The following is a 25405-nucleotide window of genomic DNA, read 5'->3' as shown; positions in this document are numbered from 1 at the left end:
CCCCATTCATGCTCTGTCTCTCTCTGTCTCAAAAATAAATAAATATTAAAAAAAAATAGCTAAATGTAGAATTACCCAGCATTTGCACTCCTAATTTTACTGAATTGAAATCAGGTACTCAAATGAATACTTACACATGTCAGTACACATAACGGCAGTATTATTCACAACAGCCCAAGGAGAGGAACAACCCAAATGCCCACCGACAGACAAATGGACACACACACAATGGTATACACATACCATAGAAGAGTATTTAGCCATAAAAACGAAGCAAGTACTAACACGTGCTACAACGCGGATGAAGTTCAAAAACATGCAAAGTGAAAGACAGGCACAGAGGTCACATATTTTATGATTCCATTTATGTGAAATAATTCAGAACAGGTAAATCCAGAGAGCAAGCCGCTGGCAGTTGCCAGGGCTGAGGGTAGGGGAGAAACAGAGAATGTTGAGCGTAGGTTTTCCTCTGGGGCGATGAGAATGTTTTGGGCCTAGACCGAGGCGGTGGTCACACAATCCTGTGAATGTACTAAACGCCACGGAATTGTACACATTAAAATGGTTAATTGCAGGCGGGCCTGGGGGGTTCAGTCGGTGAAGCATCCAACTGTTGATTTTGGTTCAGGTCATGATCTCATGGGGCATGAGTTCGAGTCTCGCATTGGGCTCTGCGAGGACAGCGCAGAGCCTGCTTGGGATTTTTCTCTCCCTCCCTCTCTCTATGCCCCTCCCCTGCTTGCACTTTCTCTCTCTCTCAAGATAACAAACTTAAAAAAAAATAAAATGGTTAACTGTATGTAAACCTCAATAAGATCCCTCCCTCCCTCCCTCCCTCCCTCCCTCCCTCCCTCCCCCTAGTGTTCCTAGAGCCATCACGGAGGGTGGTTAAACGAAGGAGACAGGAAGTCAGGGGCGGCTTGTTTAGTGTTGGAGGCTTCTGAGAAATAACTTAACCCCATTCCTGCATCTTACTGATGTGGAAACTGAGGTCCGGAGAAGGGTTGTGAGCTGCCCAAGATCACATGGGGAGCTCACAACACACAGCCCTTTTATTGATTCCTGACTTCATGAGGCACCCAGGCCCGTGTCTCTTGCCTCCTTCTCAAATAGACCAAACCTACTATGTGTCAACCACAGCCCTGGGCCCTTCACATGTGTTTCCTGAGCTGACTGTTGGTGAGGAAGCAGTATTAGCCCCACTGACAGGGGAAGAAACCAAAGTTCAGAGGGGCAAGGGGCTCCTGAGATCCCAGCGCCCCCACACCGTCAGTAGGGGAGCTGGGATTTGAACCCAGGTCTGCTAATGCAGTGTTTGCCCCATGATTGGACAGAGCAGGGGTGGATTCCTGACACAGCCCCTCCCTAGGCAGTCACTCCTCACTGCAGTGAGCCTCCCTGCCTTTCCGGGCTCAATGTTTTCATGGTCTCGGGAGGGGCTGAGGACTCACCAGGGTGAAGGGAGCATCTTGGGCAAGTGTGTGACCAGCAGATGCCCTGTCTCGGCCCACACCAGGGTGTCTGAAGGGTGAGAGGGACCCTTTTCCCCCTCACCCCAATCTTGCTTCTCAGCGGCTTTGTCCCGATCTGAGTGTGGAGTAGCAGCCGGTAGGAGCTCATCGGGACCCGAAGCTCACCCAGTCGCTGCTCTGTTTCTGTCCCTTCCTCCCCAGGGTGTTGGTTAGAAGACCCAGGCTCTGCTCTCTGGCCTGCTGCTCACTGACTGTGTGACCTTAGGCAAGCTGTCTCCCACCTCTGGACCTGGCCTCTTCCTCTGGACCATGAACAGGCTGGAAGGTCCCTGGGGTCCTGCAGCTCGAATGCTCCTTGCCTGCCTGTTCTTCCTGGGCAGCCCTCCACCTGGAGTTGGATCAGCCCAGAGGCCAGCGTGAGTCTGAGCGGGTCTGGCTTCCCTCCAGCGCCAAGTACCTGTGGGAAACTGGCCCAAGACACCTGAGACAGGGTGGCAGCACTGTGACCTTTGACTTGGAGCTTGGTCCAGGCATCGCTGACAAGCCTCTGTTCTTTCTGCACTACAAGAGTGCTGTCTGGCTCTCAGCTTGGCCCTAGCCCTGCTGGGGCAGCAGGCCTCTTGGGAAGATCAGGCCCCTGCTCCCTGCAGTTTCTCCCTCAGTCGAACAGGGTACTCTGTCTTCCTTACTGCTTCCCAGAGAATCAGGAGACCCCAACGTGAGCTAAGGGGCCCTACTACACGCTGGGCCCTGTGCTATGCCCATGTGGACGTGCATATTACCTCATTTGATCCTCACAACAGCCTAGGAAGCAGACCTCCTTCGGCCCATTTTGCAGATGGGAAGCCTGAGAACCAGAGTAAAGGGTCTTGCCCAAGGCTATCCAGATAGTAAGTGGCTGCGCAAAGCAACGCATTCCTACCAGATGCCTGGGGACGGGAAGCGATGTTTCTCCTGCTCCACGAAGTCGCTTGAAGGGCTTTCAGGGCTGTGCAGATGTGTATAATAATAGCAATGATAAAGCCACTAACCTAACACTTATTGAGCCCTTACTCTGTTCCCAGCGCTGTTCCAGGCTCTTTACGCCTATTAACATAGGTGAAGCAGAGAATTCTCACAACTGCCCCATTAGCTAGGGGCTATTAGTATCCCCAGTTTACAGAGGGGGAAACTGAGGCTCAGAGCTATTGCATAGTCTGCTCAACGGTCATGAAGCAAGGCAGTGGAGGCTAGACTTGAACCCAAAACGTCAGGCTCTTCACTGGTACAGCACTTGCTACTGAGCCGTCAGCCCGGCTCCGGCCAAATGCTCACCAGAAATTGATGAGGTTAATTGTCAGAGCACAAAGGAGGGGCAGTCAGAGCTCTCAGTGTCCCAGTTTCCTCATCTGTAAAATGGGCCTGAGGGCAACGTGCCCCCTGAGGGCTGTCGTGGGGAGCGGGTGTTTGAGATCCTGTCCAAAGCTCAGCGTGGCTGTGACCGTTCACCAGGGTCACTGGGGTGTTGCCACTGTGCACTGAGCAGCTGCCCCGTGTCACCTGATTCGGTTCTCTCGACAACAATGTGGGATGGGGGTTAAGATCCACAATCTGCAGAAGGGGAGACTGAGGCTAGAGAAGCATGGTGACTTCCCCAAGGTCACACAGCTAGTGACGAGCTCAGTTGGGCCTGGAGCTGAGCTATCCTGCCCCCAGCTATGCTCCCTGCTGGCCCTCAGAGCAGTCCCTGCAACTGTGCCCTCATTCTCTGACCCCGTGTCCAGCCCAGCCCCGTCTCTCCCTTCGGAGCTGCCTCTGTGTGGAGCTGAGCACTCTGTTCTTCTGGACTGCCGGAGGCCCCGGCCCCCCTGTGAGGCCAGGCTGTCCACCCTCCTCTCCCGCCTGCTGCAGCCCGCTTCCACTGACAGAGTGTGCCGTCATTGCACATCCGTCGTATCTGTGCAGCATCGGACACACAGAGCACCCACAAGCCTGGGTGAGCAATATTGCCATTAAGCCACAACTACGTGAACTCAGTCACCTGGTGCTTTCTGAGGAGACCCGTAGAATCTTCCCTGGTGGGAAGGTTCCAATCCAGCCCCAGGAAGGGGGTCCGGCTTGGTGGTTGGGAGCCGGAGGGTGGAATCAGACTGCCGGCAAATCCTCATCCCTCCCCGCCCCTGTGCTGTGGCCTTCAGCAAGCTCTCTCAACCTCTCTGAGCCTCAGTTTCCACACCTGTCACATGGGGACCCTTACCTGGCAATGATGCTATGAGCATAAAAGGAGAAATACGTGTACAGAGTTCACCACGGTGCCTGGCACCAGCAGGAGGGAGATATCATTAAAAACATTTCCAGGGGCACTTGGCTGGCTCAGTCAGTGGACCACGCGACTCTTGATCTTGGGGTTGTGAGTTTGAGCCCCACACCGAGCGTAAAGCTTCCTTAACAAACAAACAAATAGAAACAAACAAGCGAACATCTCAACTGGGTAGGATGGTACCAGGGGCTGTGGGCCAGGACATACTGGTCAAAGGGTATAAACTTCTGGCTCTAAGAAGTTCTGGGGAGCTCACGGATAGCTTGGTGATTATAATAAACAATACTGTAGTGCGTAACAGTTAAGTCGTAAAGAGAGCAGATCTTAAGTGTTATAACCACACACCCGAAGATGGCAGTTACGTGAGCGGTCGGATGGAGGTGCTAACTAACCTTACTGTGGTAATCGTTTTGCAATATATACATGTATCAAGACATCACATCATATACCTTAAACTTTCACATGTTATATGTCAATAATATCTCAATAAAGCTGGAAAAAAGATGTCAATTCACAGAATTGCTATGATGCCAGCATGACGCCGGGTTCTGGGGCCCAAGAGAGGAATCTCTCAGGGTCCCTGCCTTCCAGGCACTCGCAGCCTAAGGGGAGAAAGCATATTTGTTTCACACAACGAGTGTCTGCTCCAGGCTGGAGCTCCTGGGTCCCAGCCCCAGTGTCAGGACTCGGCCAAGGTGATGCAGGCCTGAGAAGGGGCAAGGCTGTTCCCTTCCCCTCTTTCCCTGTGATTTCACTTCTCATCCCAAAGATGATTGCACTTTTCAAACTTGAGGGGGGATAAGGAGATAACCAGACTTTGTTAAAACCCACATTGCTGGGCACCCCCCCCCCCCCAACCAAGGTACATGGTGGGGCCTGAGGATTCACGGTTCTAACAAGCTCCTCGGGAAGTTGATGCTGCTGGTTTGTGGACCACACTTTGAGGAGTAGTAGATGTAGGACCAGAGAAGGAAAGTGACTTATCCAAGATCACACAGCAGGTAGGGGCTGGCATAAGATCTCAGACCATCTGAATCCCGGTTGAGTAGATCTTCCATCCACCAAATTACTTCTCACGGCCTGGCATCTGCAGAGACTGCCCCTCTCATCAGCCCAGGCTAACTCCCTCTGGAGCCTGCAGCTCTGGAGGGTCTTAAAGCAGGGGGACAAGAAGTTGTAGGCTGCCCAGGAGCCTGCCTTGTCCTGAAGGCACTGGGGAGCCACAGAAGGGCTGCAGAAGGAGTGGCAACCTGCTCCTCAAATGACATACGAGCTTGTTATCTTGACAATGCCTGTGTGCCCCATGACGCCCAGTGGAAAAACGTAAGGAAGGCCCACACCTGACTCTCACCTGTTCACTCTATGCCAGGTGCTTTTCCAAACGCGTTACATAGTGAACTCCTTTAACACTCATACTAACCCCATGAGGCTGGTATTCTTACTATACCCATTTTATAGAAGAGGAAACGGAGGCATTGCGGTAGGAAGTAACTTGCTTGCCCAAAGTCACACGGTTATCAGGCGGTGACGCTGGGATTTGAACCCAGGCCCACCCAAGTCCAACACACCCTTCCCTTCTATTGGCTGCAGCTGATGCAGGCTGAGCAGGGGGGTCTGGAAACCAGGGGACTTCAGAGGGCCTCTGAGGACATCCTGGGCCGGCTCCCATCCTGTTGCTGCAAAGCTAACTCCACTCGGCTCCCGCTGACTCACCTTACCCACCACTGCCCGGCCCTCCTCGGCTCCGGGAGCTCAGCTGTTATGGGGGCGGGTCCCACACAGCCATGGGGGTCTGGGCTTGGGGGGCTTAGCCGGCAGGCTTGGGTTACAGGCAGCTAACCCGGGCTCTGATCCCATAAGTCCCGTAACCCTGGGCGTGGCAAGGAGGCGGCATTTGCTGGGAAGATGATCAAGGCGGGCCAGTGGGGGCCAAGCAGGGCTGGCCTTTCTCCTGGAATCCAGGGGGATTAATGGCGGAGAAGAGGGAACAGCTGGGTGTTCTCCCATCCCTCTTGCTGTCCACCGCCCACCCTGGGGTATCAGGTTTCCCTGTAAGTTGGTCTTCAGGGAATTCTGGTATTTTCAATTACCAGCAGGGCACACCGGCAGGGGGCTGGGGTCAGTGGTGCCCTGTGACCCCTGAAAGGAGATGGAGCCCCAGGGAGTAAGCACAAAAGAGGCTTGTGGCCGAGAGGGGAAGAGGGGAGCCTGGCCAGGCAGGGCCTGCTTGGCTGGAGCAGGTGGTCAGGGGCCCTGCTGTCCCCAGTGAGCCCTGGGGGAGTGTCCAGTCCCTTCGTCAGTTGAGACTTGAGGAAGTGCTTTCCGCATGTGCCCCGTCTCCCTCTCAGGGCACGAGGGGGGTTGAGTCAGGTGGCCTCTCAGAGCCTTCTGGGACTAGGAGCCTTTGATGGGCAGGAAGACAGGAGGCCTGTGACCCTGGCTACTTCAAGAGGGAGTGGGTTTGGACCTTGCCCAGCTTGACCTCCGCAGCCCTGAGCTCTGAGGCAGGAAGGAGACCCCCGAGTGTGTTTGGCCTTTCCCCTTTCACCAGTAAGGAGACGCCGGGAGCTTAGAGCAGTGGGGAGAAGGCGCTGAGCACTGGAAGGGTGAGACCCCACCCCAAGCCCCAGTAGCAGATCCCGCTGCATCTGTGACGTCTTCACTGCACCTGACTTCCCACCACCCCCTGAATGACGCACGGATGCCCCACGTGGCCTCAGGGCCCACCTGCCCGGCACCTGCCAGCTACCTGCAACTTGCTCCTTTACTCCCAAGTGCCATCCAGACTGGCCGCCTTTCTGTTTCCAATCACACCAAGGTCATCATTTTTCTGACGATGTGTGCGTTGGCCCCACAGTGTTTCTGCCTGGACACCTCGTCCCCCAGATCTCCATGGCCTCCTCACTCACATCTCAGCTAAACCGCCCCTCCTCAGAGAGCACTCCCGGTCCACCCACCCTGCCCCCCCCGCCCCCGTCACTTGCCTTCCCCCCCAGCTTTCTTTACTTTGTCGCACTAACACTATCTGAGGGCAGGGATCTCATCTCTCTTATTCAACCCTTTATCCCTCGTGCCTGGAACAGTGTGTGGCTCAGAAGAAGCATTCATCAATATACTGGAGGAAGGAAGGAGAAAAAGAAGGGCAGCTTCTCACCTTTCCTGGCACCCTCAGGAGGCTGTCTGAGTCACTGACCTTGGGGGTTGGGACCTGGAGCCATGACTTCCGGCAGCGGCCGGGGGAAGGCAGCGCAGCTTCTATGATGGGCGTGACAGTTGGCTCTCCCTCAGAGCCCCTGCCCACTTGCGATGTCACACGGAGCCTCCTGCCAACCAGGCAGCCAACAATGCCACAACAGTCAATTATTACTGTGCTTGCATTCTCCAGGGTCTCTAGCAGGAACACCTTCCCCGTGACAAGACTCCTAGAATTTCCGGTGGATAATGGGAGAGCTGTTTTGACTGTAGCAATACAGTAAACTCCTGACAATCCGACTGCAATTCTGGGTGGCCTGATCATAACTGTCACAACAGAATTTCCACAAATAAAACACGTCCAGAAAATGGGCCTCGTTTCTTTCTGATGGGACCAAACAGGGCTGTGGACAGAAAAGAAGGAATAGTTGGGAACTGGTGCCAAGGTGGCACTTTTCTACGAAGCAAAGGAGCTCTGTGGCCAAGAAAGAGAAACACGGAGTTCTAGACCCCTGCTACACTCATACTGCACACTCCTTTGTTCAAGGCTCTGAGAAGTCCTGCAGGGGAGAGACCCGGTTAACCAGGTGGTTGAGGTCTCATTTGGCTTTAGAGCCTCTTTTTCACATAACAGCTATTAATGTGTTTTGGAAGTAGTAGTTTGTGAAATATATTTTTGGGAAAAAAAAAACCCATAACAACAAAAATCAGGTCCAGGAGATAATATCTCTTTCCTTGAACCTGAGAAAGGCTCCTGTCTAGGGTGGCTGTTCATCTGCACATTCATTCTTCCCTTGATTCAGCATAGATTTAACAGCACCTGCTGGGTGCTACCCAATCAGATGGAGTGGGGTTCATCACATCCACTTCATAGATGAGGAAAGCGAGAATCAGGTCAAGTCTCCTGTCCATGGTACCTCAGCTGGTGGGATCAGGACCCAGGTGGGATCAGGTGGGATCAGAACCCAGGCCTGCCTGACTCTACAGCCCAGGTTGGTTTTTTCTCCCTGAGTACTTGGCAGGAGCCATAAGCATGATCCGAGGAGGCTAAGGCCACGCCTTGGGCTTGGTATGGTGGAAACATCCAATGGCCCACCTCCTAGGGGGCTGCTGAACAGCCTTGATCTTACCTCTGGCTCCTGAGTGGGACCCAGTCCTACCCCAGCACCTGGACTAGCAAGATGGTGACAGCCCAAGCTTCAAATCCGGTAGCCAAGGCAGCATATCTCACCCCTCAGTGCCTCAGCTTCTCCTCTATAGAATGGGGACAATGGCATGGATGTTGGGAGGTTAAATGAAAACCAGCATGTAAAGTGCTTAGCATAGGACTTGGTCCAGAGTAAGGGGCGCGGGACGTCGGCCATATGTCGCTGTCTGGGCTGCTCAGACTCTTTTTTTTTTTTTTTTTTTTAATTTTTATTTATTTAATTTAAGTAAGCTCTACACCTAACGTGGGGCTCGATCTCACCACCCTGAGATTGAGAGCCGCCTGATCCTCCAACTGAGCAAGCCAGGTGCCCCTGGGCTGTTCAGACTCTTAAGCAGCCCTGTGAGTAGCCGAGAGCTCAGAAAGGCTCTTGAATGGTGGTGACGGTGGTCGAAGGGAGAAGAGGCAGCATTCAGGGTTCAGATCCTAGCTCTCTAATGCCCAGGTGACTGTGTGACCTCAGGCAAGTTACTTTTCACTCTGAGTCCAGCTTCCTCACTTGTAAAATGGGACGTGGCAGATATGACTTACTGCCTACCAAATACCCATTCTTTCTTTGTCAAATTAACAAAACTTGGTTCTTAGCTAGGCACATTGTGCCCAAATAAAAGACTACATATTCCTAAACTCTCTAGTAGCTGTAAGTGGCCATGTGACAATATGTGTGCCAATGAGACATAAAGCTAATGTAGTATGTGGGACCTCTAGGAAGTTTTTTTCAAAGGGAAGAGCCTTCTCACTCTCTTTCTTCCATCCTGCTGCCTGGAACATGGATGTGATAGCGGGAGCTCTTGTAACCATTTTGGCCTATAAAGGACAAGAGGCTGTGCACTGGGGGGCCTGGATCCATCATGATTCCATGGAGTTGCCCAAACTCCTATCTTCTGACATCCCTTACATATAAGAAAAATAAACCTCCGTTTTGTCTAAGCCACGATGGTAGATTGGTTGTATTATTAACCACCTCATTGTATCTATACTCTTTGCCCTATAACCTGTGTAATCCTGCCCCCCAACTCTAGCCTTAGCCATGTGACTTGCTTTGGCCAATGGGATATAAACAAACATAATATAGGCAGAGCTTGAAAAGCCCTTGCATATATCTGCTGGCTGTCTTGGTTCCCTGTGACTGCCATAAGAACATGCCCAGGCCGACCTGATGAAGAAGAGACACAGAGAACAGAGTTATTGCCCTTGTTGTCTCAGCCAGGACCATCCTGACAGTCTGACAGCAGTCAACCTCAAACATGCCATAAGGCCCTGAAAATATCCCAAGAGCTGCCAAATACCCCGGAGTAGAGGGAGTGCAAACGTATGAATATGCCTGCCCACCCCCCCCCCCCAACCCCGCAACCCACCTGGCCAATCTGGAGACCTGTGAGCTAGGTGAACGCTTGTTTTTATGCCGTTGGTGTTGTGGTTGATTGTCAAACAGCATCTCTTACTTTTCTTCCTGTTATATGCAGCCAAACTCAATCTTAACTGCTACTCTAGACCAGCAGTGCCTTCCCCGCAGAAAGCTTGGGGGGATCAAAGAGGCCGATGCGTGCAGAGGGCTCGGCCTGGGAAGGGAAGTGCCCTCTCCCTCTCTCTTCATTTCCCCAGGCCTGGGCCTCACTGGGGGCTCTCTTGGCCCATATCTCCTTCTGATCCTCTTGGCCCCCAGGAAGAGAAGTAGGTGAGTACACGCTCGTGCCAGTTCTAGAGACGAAGCCACTGTATGCCCGCCTCCCAGGAGGGCGGGAGGATCAGAGGAGAACACGCTGGCAGAAGGGGCTTTGGAAAGTTGAAAGTCTTTCCATGAGAAAGCCATGTGGAGTAGTGTCACGGGCAGGGGCCGTGACACCGGGCCAGGGTCTGGAGACTGGCTCTGCCACGGACCTGCTGTGTCATCCTGGACAGCTACTTAGGAACCTCTCTGGGCTTCGGTCTTCCTCTCTCTAAAAAAAAAAAGGTTTGCCCTGCAGGGCCCCTGCTGATGCTGATGTGCTTTAATTTGGCTTATGTTACCTTCGATGACAGGCAGACCCCCGAAGATATCCACATCCTAATCCCAGAATCTGTGAATATGTTACCTTACGTGGCAACAGGGACTTTGCCCATGCGATTAAGGTTATGGCCCTTGAGATGGGGAGATTATCCTGGATTATCCAGGTAGACCCAATCTAATCTATTGAGCCCTTAAAGGAGGAGAACGTTTCCCAGCGGAGAGTCAGAGAACCGGAGAGCTGGGGCGTGAAGACACTTGACTCCCTGTTGAAGCTTTTGAATTGGGGGGGGCCACGTGCAGGGGCTGGAGAGAGGGTCTTGCGGGCTAAGGGCAGCTGCCAGCCGGCAAAGAAAGGGAGACCTCGCTCCTATCGTCCCGGGGCACTGAGTTCTGCTGGCACCTGACCGAGCAAGGAAACAGATCATCCCTTAGAGCCGTCAGAAAGGAATGTGGCCCTGCCGACAGCTTGATTTGGGCCTGAAGGGATCCAGACTAGTCTTCTGCCTATAGAGCTGTGAGACAGGAGCTGCGTCTCATTCTAAGCTGCTGAGTTTGTGGTATTTTGTCATAGCACCAGTAGGAAACTGAGACACCTTCCGATTTTGTTTGAGGCCTAGCTGACATGTCTTATCCACGTACTTACCGTGTGCTAGGCACTCTGTCTACACGATTGCTAATCCGGACACCATCTGGCAAAGCTGCAGTGATAGATCAATACCCATTTTGAAGGTGAGGACACTGAGGCTCGGAGAAGAGACGTCTCCCATGCAGCCTGGTCACACAACTGGGAAAGCGCGGTGTGGGCCGAGGGCCGAGCTCAGCACCGAGGACGCATTTTTGCCCACACGACCCGCTAGGATGTGACAACAGGGGAGCTTCCTAACTGGCCAATCTACTGTTGAGTATAGGAGATGCCAAAGACTGCATTTGCCAGCCAGGCTGTGGTATGAATGGGCACAGCCTGCCCCACTTCTGCAGAAGCTTCAGTCCGGCCAGCACAGGGCCCCAAATATGCGGTGATGTTACTCTGCCGCTGCCTGCCTGGTGACTGCGGGCACCTGAGTCCCTATATTCCCGATGCCTTACTGTCCTCACCCATGAGACAGGATAAGAAGAGGACCCACCTCATGGAGTCGATGTGAAGATTCACCGCCAAGGACTTGGGCCCGTGTCTGGCACACAGTAAACACTCGATAGATGCGAGCCATTATTATGACCCGGGTGAATAAAAGACGAGCTCTGCTTTCTGCCTGCTGCAGGCAGGCAGCCTGGGAGGCAGCCTGGGAGGCACCTTGAGACATGACCTCAGAACATCCCAGCCGTCCCGCAAGGAGGGGCGGTGACACTCACGAGGAGATGCGTTCAGATGTGGGCTAAGTGACTCGGCTAAGGCTTTGCGCCAGCGAGCATCCAGGCTTGATCCTAAGCCAGGTTTGTGTGCCAGACTCCCAAACCCAGACCCTTCCCGGCCCGTCTCAAACTGGGCAGGGGCACGGCTGCCCGGAGCTTGCTCCGGGTGAGGTGGTATCCGTCACAGCCCCGGAGGGCGGCCAAGAGTACTGGACGCTGTCCCTGAGGACGAGCCCCACGTTACAGAAGTGCCACACGCGCCCCGGGTCTGCAAGGCCGTCACCGCCTTGTGATTTGGATCTCCGCTTAAATACCACCTCCACAGAGTGGCTCTCTTCGGACGCCCACCCCGATGCCCGTGCTCCTCCCTCCCATCCCCTGGGTTGTCTTGCTTGTTTGTGTCGAGGGCCACAGACTCTGGACAGCAGGCTGCATCCTGCATCTGCCCCTTCCCAGCTGAGTGGCCCTGGGCACATGCTTGGCCTCTCCTCGTGCCTGTTTCTTCCTCCTTCAAGTGGGGATGTGTGGCCCAGCCTGGCCTCCTTTCTCCAGGGGGGCCTGAGAGCACGCGAGAAAACAGGGCGGAAAGGCGTTCCAGGATGACGGAGTGTGGTTCGAAGGTGGCATGACGGCTTTATGAAGTCAGAAGGCAGCTCTGGCCCCAGTGAATGCCAAGGGAGTGTGAGCAAGGCCCAGTCACTTGCCCAAAAAGAATACTTTTTCCTTTTAAGGCAATGAGTTAGATATTTATATGTTGAATTTTAGGGTCTGATTAAAACCGACCACTGAATGCATTTGTCTGGAAATCAAGTCCCCAGCCTTGCTTTCCAGCCTATCGTAATTCTCTACACCCCACCTCACTCCATGCTTCCCTGAGCCCTTCTGCAAATGTTCACTGAGCATTCACTGTGGTGTGCCCCTGGCCAGGTGCCGGGAAAACCGTGGTGAGGAAAAGCAGACCCATTGTGTACCCTCACGTGCTGATGGCGGGGGAGACAGACAGGAACGCCACGATCAAAGGCATAAGGCTAAAATCTCAACCAGGGAAGCTTGAGGGCCATGGTGCTGGGGGTGTGACCAAGTCAGGAAGGCCAATAAAGATGAGCTAAAGTCTGAAAGAAGAGTGAGGAGAAAAGCAATCCAGGCAGAGGGAACATGTGCAGAGGAACAAAAAGAACTCTCCCTCCGGCTTGCCTCCCGTACTTCCCTCCCCTGGGACACCTTCCTCCCTGCAGGATTCCATCTCTTCTTCTTACAAGCTTCTCCATTCTCCAAAGCCAAGCTCAAATGCCTCTTCTTCCAGGAAGCCTTCCATGACTTGCCCTCCTCCCGTTCTCCAGGAGGAAATGATCTTTCCTGCCTGTGATCTCTCTCACCTCCCCATATATATCCTTGGGCCCTTATTCATTCCATCTTTAATGTAGATGCTGTATCTGTGTCTTTCCAACCAGGGCATCAATCCCCAAGGGCAGGAACTCTGTCTTCTCTAGTATAGATTTGCAGTCACATAGTTCTGAGTTTATATCCTAGTTGAGGCCACTTACTCGTGGGACTTTGCATAAATGGCTCTATCTCTCCGGGTCTCTGTTTCCTTATCTGGCAAATGGGGATAATGTGCTGAGGGCGTGGTGTGGCTGCACAGGGCCCAGCTGGGCTCTGACCATCCTGAGAGAGTCAGCTTGTCAAGGGGCTTGAAACAAAGAGGAGGGAGATAGGGTGTTTGTGATCTAGAAAGCCCCAGGGCTTTGAGGGCATACAGGGGCTTAGACTCGCTTAGACCCGGGTTTCCCGAGTTTGTCTCATGGTAAGGAATACTTGAGCCACTTGTTACAAATGCAGATTCCTAGAGCCCACTCCAGGAATTCTGATTTGGCAGGTCTGAGGTAGGGCCAAGAACTTGTGTTCTGGAAAAGCTCTCGTATAGTTCTGATGCACAATTTGGTGGAAAAATGGAGGCCCTGAGGGAGGCAGTGATTTTCACGAGTGTGATGGGTTGGATCAGTTATCTCAGCTCTGCCTCTTGGAACAGGATTGTGCACCCACACCCTTTGCCAAGTAACTCTGCAGGGCTCATTTGCTGTTGGTGACTGTGTCCCAAGCAGAGGCATGTGTTTGTGTGGCATGGCTTGGCCCGGCCACTTGTGCTCCCAGCATTCACCATAAGAGAAACGAGCCTGGGTGGCTGCCGGTCCAAGGGGAATGGGAGACATATGGAACAGACTGAATCCAACCCACATTCTGGAGTCCTGCCCAGAATAGAGAGCCCTGCTGCAGAGTAGCTAAACCCTAGCTGCCCCACAGACTAGTGAGTGAGAAAATAAATGTTCATTGTTGTAAAGTACTAAGTTTTGGGGTGGTTTTGTTATGCAGCATTGTTACAGCAATAGCTGACTGACACACTGAGGCCATGCAGTAAATCAATGGCAAAGCTGGGATTCAAACTCAGGTTTGAATCCAGTGCTTGTTTCTCACTGCATCTGTCTTTCAATCCTGAGGGCTCCCCCTTGCACCTTCTCCTCTGGAAGCCTCTCACTTCCACTCTGTTCCATCTCTAATCTCTGGGAACTAGGGTCCAGCTCAAGCAGCCAGACTCTACTCCTTGCAGCTAATAAGCTGAGGCTTCTTGAGTAGGCCTCCCTCAGGGCTCCCAAATAGGTCCAAGGGAGGCTGCTACAGCCAGGGAAAGAACTCCCTCTCCTCTACCTCCATTCCCCCTGCTACCAGGAGCCTGGGCTTCCCTACCTCAGAGCTTTGTCCAGTTGGACAGCCTCACAGCTGAGGCTTCATAATCTGTGAAGTGTCTTTACCAACAGCTGTTGGTTCTCTCAGATTGCCTGCCTTGAGTCAGCTCCATCCGGATCCCCAATCTGAGTGGGGCTTAAATGCACCCATGACCCCACAAGAACTGCAGGCACATGCTCACAAATATGCCCTGTTGGCCACAGCGAGACTGCAACCATTCACAAACAAAACCACACTCCTTCTCATACACAAACACACAGAGAGGCAGGGCCACATTCATACGTATAAACTCGTGCTCAAACACACCCCCCTCCAAGCCCCTCACATTCAGACACACCCATGCTCATGAATGCATGTATAAATAAGAAGCCACATGGCCACAGAACATGTAATCACAATCATAAACACATGGTCGCCCAAACACATACAGTGACGCACCCACACATTCTTACACATGCACTCGCTCTCACACGCCATCAAACCGAATGTCCTCGGACATACCCTGGATTGTGCCCAAGCACAATCTGTTTGTCCTAGTTAATTCCTGTCTCTTACCCTTCCTGCTTTGTGACTCAACTTCTCTGACCATCATCTGTCAAATGGGGGCATGGATGTCTCCTACTCAAGGAAGCTGGGGGTATGCAGTGAGGTCATGTATAGAAAGTACCCCTCAGCCAGGTGGAGCTGGTTGGCCCCTTTCCTTCCATGTCCTTGTTCATGCCTTTCCTCATTCTTTTTTTTTTTTTTTTTAATGTTTTTATTTATTTTTGAGAGAGAGACAGAGCACAAGCACGGGAGGGGCAGAGAGAGAGAGGGAGACACAGAATCCGAAGCAGGCTCCAGGCTCCGAGCTGTTAGCACAGAGCCTGATGTGGGGCTTGAACTCACAAACCACGAGATCATGACCTGAGCCAAAGCTGGACGCTTAACTGACTGAGCCACCCAGGTGCCCCGTAAGACATTTCTTTCTATCACTCCCTTAAAATTTTTTTTGGTCCTTTAAACTACAGGTCAAATCCTGCCTCTTACAGGAAGCCTCCCTAGACCTATATCTCTGGATCCCCTGTGCACTTACTGTGTGGGTCTCACTTGACATCAGAAGGATAAGGTGGGTAGCCCACTCACCTTTTCTCCTGGAGCCTGGCCTCCCTTGGCTCTTCCTTGGACAGGGCCCCCCAGACCATGCTCATGGCGGAAGCTGGGCAAGGGTTGTTGACTGAATAACTGAGGGGCACACTCAGTTTTCAGCCTATAGGTCCCATGAGGTCCTTGAAAATCTCATGTGGCCCTTGGTTGGGGGATGAGGCTCGAAAGTGTCTCTTGGACCTGGGCCCGTGGGGGTCACTGGCGACCCAGAGGACAGTGGTCTTGGTGGAGTGGACTGAGGAAGGAATGGCAGCAGTGGTGAGACTGCCTTGTTTGGCAACTTTTTTTTGCCACGAGGGAAGTAGGGCAGAAGGTGGAGTGACGTGGGGTCCCAGAAAGGATTATGAAAGGTGAGCTGAGGGAGGAAAGTTTGCCTGAGTTGAACTGGAGTGGGCGGGAGGCTCACAGAAGACACCTGTGGAAACTGCTAGATGTCTCCTGGCTGTGTCCCCACCGCCCACTGTGAGAGGTCTAAGGTAGGCTTCGAGGGGTCGCATCCCCTGGCCTCCTCCGTGGTTCGGTGAGGACACATGACCAAGCTCTTTCCGGGGGAAGGTGCACAGAAGTGACAGGTGCCACTCCTGCTTACCCGGCTTGGAACATTACTGTGGCCCTGCGTCCTCTCTCTCCCACCCTCCCCACAGGCCGGAGCACAGACAGGCCTGCACCTCAGCATTGGTCGTGCACACAGGCAGGGAGCGTGGGGGGCGCTGACGCACACGGAAGAACCCGGGCCCCCGAGTCTCCAAGTGGATCCGATCTACCCACTAGCCTGGATTGCTCACCTGTGGACTCTCACAGGGGAGAAGCCTGAATTTCTGTGTTAACTTCAAGCCACTTAACCCTTTTTGTTATAGCAGCTTCACACTTACCTTCAACGACATACATTCACCAAACGACAGCGGTTATTATGAACACCATGACAACGGACAGGTAAACGCTTACCCTCCCAGGTGAGTACAGCCTTGGAAAAGCAGAAGCCACTCCACAGGGGCGAGAGGGTCTTTGATGAGGGTTGGCGGGATACTGGTTTGCACAGCAGGGCGCGGCCCCGCCCCCGGGGCGTGCATTTGAAGTGCTTACCTGCCTGGTTGGTGGTGATGTTCACGGAGGCGAACTGAGGCGAGAAGGGGCTCTGGTCGGTGACACCGTTCACGGCCTGGATCTCGAAGGTGTACTGGGTGTGAGCCAGCAGGTCACTGATGTAAATGCGCGGCTCGGTCAGGCCCAGCTGGCGGGGCGCATACTGCACGTTGTCCCCACAGCGGGTGCAGGCGCCCCGGCCTGAACCACAGCTCTTGCAGATGATGTTGTAGACGAGATCCTCACGGCCTCCTGAATCGCGGGGCGGGGTCCACTCTAGCATGAGGGAGGTCTCGTTGACACTGGAGATCACCGCCTGGGGTGCGGAGGGGATGGCTGAGGGTGGGGAGAGGTTTTGGTCAGTGGGGGGCTGTGGAAGTACGTTCCCCAAGAGACGGCTCTCTGCCCACTGCCCTGGCTCCAGCCCAGGCCCCCAAAGGCTTCCTTCGCATCCTTTCTCCCCTCCACCCATCAGAGAGATGCTTCTAGAATATAACTCTCATCTTGCTGCACATCTGCTTAACCCTTTCTCCCTGGACTCCAACCTCCTTGGTGTTTGTTACCGGGACCAGGACCAGTCTTTTTGTGTTGGGGATTACACCCACCTAATATCTATTTCCCCTTCTTCCTTCTAATAGCACCACGATTTTATTCAGGGGGCGGGGCAATATGTCCAGCCAGAAGACTACATTTCCCAGCCTCCTGTGATTAAGTGCTGACCACTGAGATACGGCAGAGGTTTTTTGGTTAGGATCTTTCCTTAAAAGGGCACAGCTATAAAATGTGCCTTTGTCCCTTTCCTCCTTCCTCCGTCTAGAATGTGTGTGATGGCTGGAGCTTCAGCAGCAATGCTGGACTAGGAAGTGACCCGAAGGAGAGGAACCACATGCCGAGGGTGGCAGAGCAGGAAGAGTGAGCCGGGTCCCAGACAACTTCACGGATTTGCCACAATTATCCCAGGGGTACCTATCTTTGGCGTTCTGCGAAGTGAGAGAATAAATCCTTATGGTTTAAGTCACTGGGGTCAGCTCTCTCTCTTGTCGCCTGCAGCTGAATGCCATTCCTGTCTGATCCAGGGGTGGGGAGATTGCCCCCGTAGTCACCCCTTTCTTTGAGAACGCTGGCCTGTGATTCAGGCGGCCGCCACCAGGTTAGAACACCGGGCAGCCTCTTCTGTCACAGACACCAGGTTGGCTCTCCTTCTGCCAAGCCTCCCATTTACTGTCCCTTTGTGAATCGAGACCTTGACTTTATCTTCCATGTGACTGGCAGGAGGAGGTAAGGAGCCAGATGCCAGCTCCATGGTAGCTGCTTGTTGGCAATACAACCACCCCAGGATGGTCCTTTTCCAAACAGCTTTTCATTTCCCCTCCCATCAGGTGATTGGCTGCTCCCCTCTTGGGAAAGGCTGGCTGCAGCCCGACGGCTGTCCAGCCCTTGCTCTGAGCTTTCTGCACGTGGACTTGGGACTCGGTCCGGCATTGCTCCTGAGAGGCCCCGAACGTACTTGTGCAGGGCATGTCCAGGGGGTCCAGGTCTGCTCTGTAGTAGCCGTTGCGGCAGACGCAGTTGGTCGCCCCTTCGGAAGTGGTCCGGCTGTTGATGGGGCAGTGGGTGCAGGCCTCGTCCCCTTGGTTGGCCTTGAAGGTTCCAGATGGGCAACCTGGGACAGAAGACAAGGAGAATTGCTGGAGAAACCGGAGGAGGGCTCAGAGGTCGCAAGGCATGGAGAGACCCTGCAGTTTCTCGTAGACGCCACACGGCATCACGGAGGGGCCGCGAAGTGCAGTTGTTGGGAAGTCCCATCTCCTAAAGCTCCTGGGGGCCTCCAGGCTCCAACCTGGCAGTCCCTTCTGTGCCCAGAAGGTTCCAGGCTACCTGGCATCTTGTCTCTGAAGCTGTCTATGGGTTCAGCTGGGGCCCCTAGCAATCCTTCTTCAAATACTCCAGGTTGGCTGAGCCACAGCTTCCAGGGTCAATCCTGACTTATTCCGAAGACCCTGAAGGGGTCTGGGGAAGCGCCCATGGCCCAGTCTTGCTCACTAATGTCTGGCCGAACCCTGATTCTTGTAACTAGATTCCTGGCTTCCAGATGATTGAGGATGATTACATTACAGTAGCAAAGTGCGGGGCATGTAGAAAGATGACGTGGGTATAGCAGGAAAGAACACTGACTTTGGAAGTGGACAGGACTGGGTTTGAGTCCCAGATGGGCCTTTTACTAGCTGTGTGGCCATAGACAAGCGGCTTACGCTTTCTGAGACTCAGTTTCCTTATTTGTAAAATCATGATCCCAAGACCTATTTCTGAAAGCCATTGGGGGAATCCCTTGCACAGTGTGGGTGCCCAATGAGTACTAGCTGTTAGTGCAGCAGGTGTTTGATCAACTTATTTCGCTACACGGAGCCTGCAATACCAGGGACAGCCTGAGGAGGGAAGTGTCTGCACTTGATGGGCATGTTCATCTAAGAGGGCTCTTCCAGAGGCTTCGGCCTTCTTCCCTGCTCTGGGGGGGACTGCTCAGGATCTGGGTTCAGGCCCTGCAGCTCAGGGCTCAGGTTCTACAAGAAATGACCAGTCCTATGTGGACCAGTGTGCAAATCCACCCTACCCTCTTCCTCCTAGCCCTGGGCTGGGAATCGGGAGGCCTGGGGTCCAGGCCCTGTCCCTCTCCTGGCCTGTTTCTTCTCCTGCTTACTGGGGTTCATAATCCCAGCTCTGCTGTGATCTTGGGAGGGAGGATCATGGAAGGGGTAACTGAGAAGGCGGATGGGGAAGAGCTTTGCAACAGGCAAGTTCCTCCTTGGAATGAAATGCGGCTACACTGTCCCCGGGCCAGGGACGCTCACATTCCATGCCTGTGTGCTGTGTGACCTTTGGCAAGCCATCTCTGCCTCTCAGAGCATCACTTTCCTCATACGTAAATGGCTAACATAAATTTCCCTCAATTATTTTTCCAGCCCCAGTCTCCAAGCTTATCCTCCAAGTTCACATCTTAGCAAACTGCCCTCCTCTCAAGTCTTCAACCAGCTCCAGCCTCGGAGACCCCACCCTCTTTGGCGCTTCTGTTACTTGAGATCGGAAAGCTTTACTCCCCTGCCATAATTATTCATCAAGAGGTCCCCTGGCCGTGCTCTTGGCTCCCTCAGGATCGGAGCCCTGTCTGATTCACGGCTCCTTCCCCTGTGCCCAGCACAGAACCCAGCACTCAGCAGATGCTCCATTAACACCGCTTGAAGTTGCCTTGCCTAAGCGGGAAGAGCTTGGGCTTCGGGGATCGTGCGAGTAGGGAAGCAGTGAAGAACGGTGGCTGGTGTGCAGGCTGCTTGGCCAATCCCCAGCAGTATGACCTCGGGCCAGTCGCTTAAGCTATTTCCTTCCTGCAAAATGGGGACAACAGCATCTATGTTCTATAATTGCTGTGAGGATTACACTGGTTAATTTAGGTGAAAATGCCCGGAATAATTCCTGGCATTATTGAATGGTATCTGGTTCAAATACCAATCTGTTGGGTGACCTCAGACAAGTAGTTCACCTTCTGTGAGCTAAAGTTTTCTCATTGCTGAGAGAGCATCTACCCCATAAAGTGGACTCCATGCGATGGCCAGTGTCTGGCATGGGGGTGGGGAAAGGTTGTGGTTACAATCTCAGGGCTTTGCTGGATGACACAAGTGTGCAGTAAATAAGCCACACACAAGTCCCCCTGGGACACTAGGAAGCAGCACCCTCCCCCTGGGGTCCTAGTTTACCTGCCATTTGGAGGGGGCTTCCAGAAGGTGGCAACCGACTTAACAGACAACTACACTGGCTGATGTCAACTGGACCAGGCCCTGTGGGGATCCTGAAGAGCCAGCTCCAGTCCAGTCCTTAAGAAACTGCCAGGCAAGGGCCAAGTCAGGACTTTGACATAACCATTCAGGCCATAGTGACACTAAGGAGGATGACACTGAGTGCTCTGGGGAGTTATTAGGGCTTCTGCTGTACAGCTGGGGATACCAGGCCTTCAGAGTGTAAATACGAAACAGCCAACATTTACCGAGTAGTTTTTGAAAATGTTTATTTATTTTGAGAGAGAGAGAGAGAGCAAGCCAGGGTGGGGGTGGGGGGGCAGAGAGAGAGGGAAAGAGAAAGGGAGAGAGAATCCTGAGCAGGCTCCGTGCCCTCAGCACAGTGCCTGATGTGGGGGGCTCGATCCCACAAACCACAAGATCAGGACCTGAGCGGAAATCAAGAGTTGGATGCTTAGCTGACTGAGCCACCCAGGCAGCCCTTACTGAGTACTTACTAAATATTGGCACTGTTCTAAGTACTTAGCCCATAGTAACTCATCCAGTCCTTACCCAGCCCTGTGATGGAGGGAGTGTTATCACCTGCATTTTCAGATGGAGGCATGAAGGCACAGAGGTGAAGTAATTTGCTAGGATGTGAGCTTACCGTGGCACAGTTGAGATTCAATCTTGGGTGGTCTGACTCTAGAGGCTTCCCTAACCACCACACTACACTGCCCTTATGCAACTTGCATTGTTGTCAAAGGTCTGTGAGTGCTGGGCAGGGATTGGCAGCTCCTGGGCGGGTGCCCAGAGCTCTTTCCACTTGACTGCACTGGCTTTGGGGTCCTGAGTCCTCCTGCCTTCCTTCCTTCTTACTTGCCTCTCAGGCACCAGAGTTTCCCTGCTGTCTGGATAAAGAGTGCCATCTTGGCACTATCCAGTCAGCTCTGGCTCTAGCTAAGTGATGGATCTCTCTGAGCCTCAGTTTCCTCTGCTGTAAAGTGGGGGTACAGGGCTCCTGTGAAGGGGGGGTCTAGGACCATCCTAATAGATGCCAAAAGGTTTTGATCCCAAGATCAGGGCCCTCCTGGCTCCCTTTTGGGCAAGAGCCGGCCCAGCTTAGCACATCTCTCCCATCTGCTGGTAATTCCCGGGGCCTGGCTGGTGAGTGGCTGCCCACAGTCTCCTCTGTGCCGTGCCAGCCCCTCCATCTGGGCCACCTTCCTGGCTGTCCTTCCCAGTCACCACATCCTGGCCCCATCTCAGACTCCCCAGGCTGCCTCCTTCAGAAGCCTTCCCTCTTTTAGGTGTCCGGCTGGACACCCCTTCGCCTTCTCACTGGGCAGCTATGGTTTCTGTATCTCTCGGCACCGTGCTTCACAAAACCCACTCTTTCGTCTTGCAAGGTGACGTCACTCTCCACCCAGTCCCCCGGAACCCTGGATGCCTCCTCCCTCCCCTCACCCCCTGCGGCCAATTATCAGGTCTTCCCCCCACTCAGCAGTGCCCCGTCCTGGCTCTTCCCTCCTACTGTTCCACCCATGCGGGCATCCAGAAAGCTCTTCTTACCTACTCCTTAGCCTCTCACGGCCATCTGGCCTCCTCCTGCCCACCCTCCAGAGCCAGCTTTCTAAAGTACAAACCTTTTTGTGCCACTTAAAAATCCACAATGGCACACAATGGAATATTATTTGGCCGTAAAAAGGAATAAAACACTGATACGTGCTACAACGTGGATGAACCCTGAAAACACTGTGCTTAGTGAAAGAAGCCAGTCACAAAAGGCTACATGTTGTATGCTTCCCTTTATCTGAAAGTGTCCAGAACAGCGATCTCTAGAGGCAGAAGTAGCTTAGTGGTTGCCAGGGACAGGGGAGAGCAGAGAATGGAGAGTGACCGCTAATGGGCAAGAGGGTTTCTTTCTGAGGTGATGAACATGTTCTAAAATTGCGGTGACAGTTGCACAATTCTATGAATACACCAAAAATCACTGAATTGTACAATTTAGCTGAATTCTATGGTATGTGCATCACGTCACAATAAAACTGCTATTAAAAAAAAATCCGCACCAGCTCCCCAAACTGTTCAGGGCCCCCAGGCCCCCAGGGCTGGCACCTGCCCGCCTCTCAGTGCCCACCACCCTGAGCTTTGTGCTGTTCCGCACAGTCCGCTGCATGTAGTGCCTGCCCCAGGCCTGCCTCCACACCTCCGGCCTCTGTCCACCCTGCCCTCATTCCCTGCAATGCCTTCCCCTTGTCATCAAACTCCTATACCCCTTTAAGACCTGGCTTAGGTACCCTTCTTCCAGGAAGCCTTTCCTGGAGGGAAGGCTTCTTTCTCTCTCTCTTTTTTTTTAATGTTTATTTATTTATTTTGAGAGCGAGAGGGTGTGTGGTGTGGGTGTGTGAGCGGCAAAGAGAAAGGGAGAAAGAGAATCCCTAGCAGGCTCCGCACCGTCAGCACAGAGTGTGTGATGCAGGGCTCGAGCTCATGAACTGGGAGATCATGACCTGAGCTGAAACCAAGAGTCGGAGGCTTAACCGACGGGTGTCCCAGAAGTGCCTGTTTTGCTTACTTAGGCATGAATCTGTAAGTGCCTGGCTGGATTGTGAATTCCCAGTCCGATGCCGGGTGCCTAGCAGGTGACGGGTGGGCAAAGTGACAAAGCTGCAAAAGCGTCCAGTGCAACCCCCTTATCCGACGTTGGAGGAAACTGAGGCCCAAAGAGGGGCAGACACACCTGGCTCTTCAGCAGCAGAGGCAGATTCTGATACCAGGTATGGTGTGTGAGCGGGGGGAGGCCCTCAGCCCTGGTCCGCCACCTCTTTGCCCACAGAGAGGTCAGGAACCGCGGCCCGCCCTCAGTGCCCAGTGCCCTAGGGGCCGTGCCACTCCTAGCTTCTCAGCTGGGAAGGCATTCAGTCCTGCCAACATCCGGGTTTCACGCACAGAACTGTGAAGAAAATGGACCTGGAGGCCGTGCGTCTGACAGGTGCCTTCTCTGAGACTCAGTCCCCTCCTCCGGAAAGGGGGCTGATGATTCGTGCAAGGTATGGATGCAGTCAGAGTCTCTGCATGGCTCTCCCTGACCCACTTCTGCCTCCCCTCTAATCCCCCACACTCACTGGAGAGATCTGAATGAATCGGACCCACCACACTCTGCTTATTTTAAACTCACAGGTGGCTCCCCGTGGCACTGAGAACTACCCCACACCCAGCCCTGGTCCGAGAAGCCCGCCAGGCTGGCTCTGTGGTCTTCCTGGCATTTCTGGACACTTCTCTCACTCAATTGCACTCCAGCCCCTCGGTTGGCAAGAGTGCCCCTGCCTCAGGGCCTTTGGCCATGCTGTCTCTCTGCCTGGAGCACTGTCTCTGCTTCCTATGGTTGACCTGCTTCTTTCAGGCCCCAGCTTTCTTTTTTTTTTTAATTTTTAAAAAATCTTTATTTATTTTTGAGAGAGAGAGAGAGAGAGAGAGAGAGAGCGTGTGCAAGTGGGGGAGGAACAGGGAGACACAGAATCCAAAGCAGGCTCCAGGCTCTGAGCTGTCAGCACAGAGCCTGACATGGGGCTTGAACTCACCAACTACGAGTTCATGACCTGAGGTGTAGTCGGACGCTTAACCGACTGAGCCACCCAGGCGCCTCTCAGGCCCCAGCTTTAATGTCACTTCCCAGAGAGGCCCTCCCTGACCACCCTGGCCAGAGTGATTCTCTCATTACACTCTGTCTCAGTCTGTTTCCTTTGTTGACACTCATCTCGAATTGTAATTATATTAGAAAACAGCTTATAAACATGTGTGATGTCTTTTCCCTGCCTGGGAAGTGCCTGCAGAGGGGAAGAGGAACTAGGTTTGTCTGGCTCTCTCGTTGGTTCCCTAACTCCTGGCAAAGTGGTGGGAGCATAGTAGCTGCTCAATACGTGTACTTGTCGCATAAACGAATATGCCCCTTACAGGGTGTCATGAGAAAATACTTGGCCAAGCAAATGCCAGGCTCAGTGCCACCGTCACCATGTCAATTTCATCTGGCTCCGTGGCTGCTCAGATCCCACTCCACTTCCCATCTTCTGTCCCCATGGGTCATCCCAGGGGGCTGTCCACTTATGGTGACAACTCATCCTGCTTTTCAAACGGGAAGTCCCGTGTCCCAGAAACGTCCTTGGTCTCTGGTAACCTGACCCTCTGGTACACTTCTCTGGCCCCATCTGGTCACCTCTCTCGCCTGTTTGCTGTTCCCTAGATGCCCTGGCTGCACGTGCAAGGGCCCCTTTGCTTGAATGTCCTTCTGCCCATCAGGGATGGGGTTCTGACATGGACGCCTCTGGGAGGCCGGCCTCCACTCTCTACAGCAGACACTTCAGACCCCTACTGTGGCACATCAGACACACTCTCTGGGCAGTGGTGTCCTGCTCAATGGCCCTCTGGGGCGGGGAAGGGGGGCGGGAAGCCCTGATTGGTCACCTTTGTCAATTTCGGTGGCAAAGCTCCCACTAGGACAAATTTCAAGCTACCAGTCTGAGATAACTGAACGTGGAGTTGGGAAGAAATGTGCATGGCTGGCTCTTGGAAGCCAGGCTCGTACCAACCAGCTCCATCCTACCACGGACCTCACCCCTCTGCCACTTATCTGTGTGCTGCTCCCCGGTGGATGGACCCTGGTTGGGGGAGGGGCTGGGTCTTCAGTCTCCACATCCCCAGTGCCAGGTCTGGCACATAATTGGTGCTCAGTCAGCTCAGTTTGCTAGCTGAGGGCAGGTCTGTCTCCCCGAGTGGACGGTGGGGGGCTCAACAGCAGGGGCTATGGGTTGGGTGGGCTAATATCCACACAGAACACACAGCAAGTTCTGTATCACATACGTGTTAGCTATTATTACTCACCCAGGGTGCAAGGGTGGTAATAATTCTCATTTATCATGTGCTTTCCAGGTGCTGAGGCCGGTGCAAGTGATTGGCACGGAGTCTCTCGTTAAATCCACCTGCCCACCCACTGAAGCGGTATCATTATCACTCCACCCCCCCCCCCTTTTTACGCACGAGGAAACTGAGGCTTGGCAAGGGGGAAGGTGAAATGACGATGCCGAGGTCACATAGCTACTAAATGACAGAGCTGAGGTTTGACCCCAGGTCTGTGGGATTCCAAAAACCTTGCGCTCA

The 25405-nt window shown here is 53.5% G+C and overlaps 1 protein-coding gene across 5 annotated transcripts in view; it reads right to left on the bottom strand.

Annotated features, from left to right (window-relative positions):
- EPHB2 (EPH receptor B2) overlaps positions 1-25405 on the bottom strand; it is a 187312-nt gene that overhangs the window by 27731 nt on the left and 134176 nt on the right. For all 5 annotated transcript variants that reach the window (XM_027060130.2, XM_027060128.2, XM_027060127.2 and 2 more), the window contains exons 4-5: positions 17989-18144; positions 16482-16817 (exon numbers count right to left, since the gene is read on the bottom strand). In XM_027060130.2, coding sequence (XP_026915931.1) covers positions 16482-16817; positions 17989-18144 — 492 coding nt within the window. The remainder of the gene's footprint in view (positions 1-16481; positions 16818-17988; positions 18145-25405) is intronic.

Source organism: Acinonyx jubatus, chromosome C1 (assembly GCF_027475565.1).
Source record: "Acinonyx jubatus isolate Ajub_Pintada_27869175 chromosome C1, VMU_Ajub_asm_v1.0, whole genome shotgun sequence".
In the NCBI taxonomy this organism is placed as follows: domain Eukaryota; kingdom Metazoa; phylum Chordata; class Mammalia; order Carnivora; family Felidae; genus Acinonyx; species Acinonyx jubatus.
The sequence above is the reverse complement of the archived record's forward strand: the minus strand, read 5'-3'. Positions and strand labels throughout refer to the sequence as shown.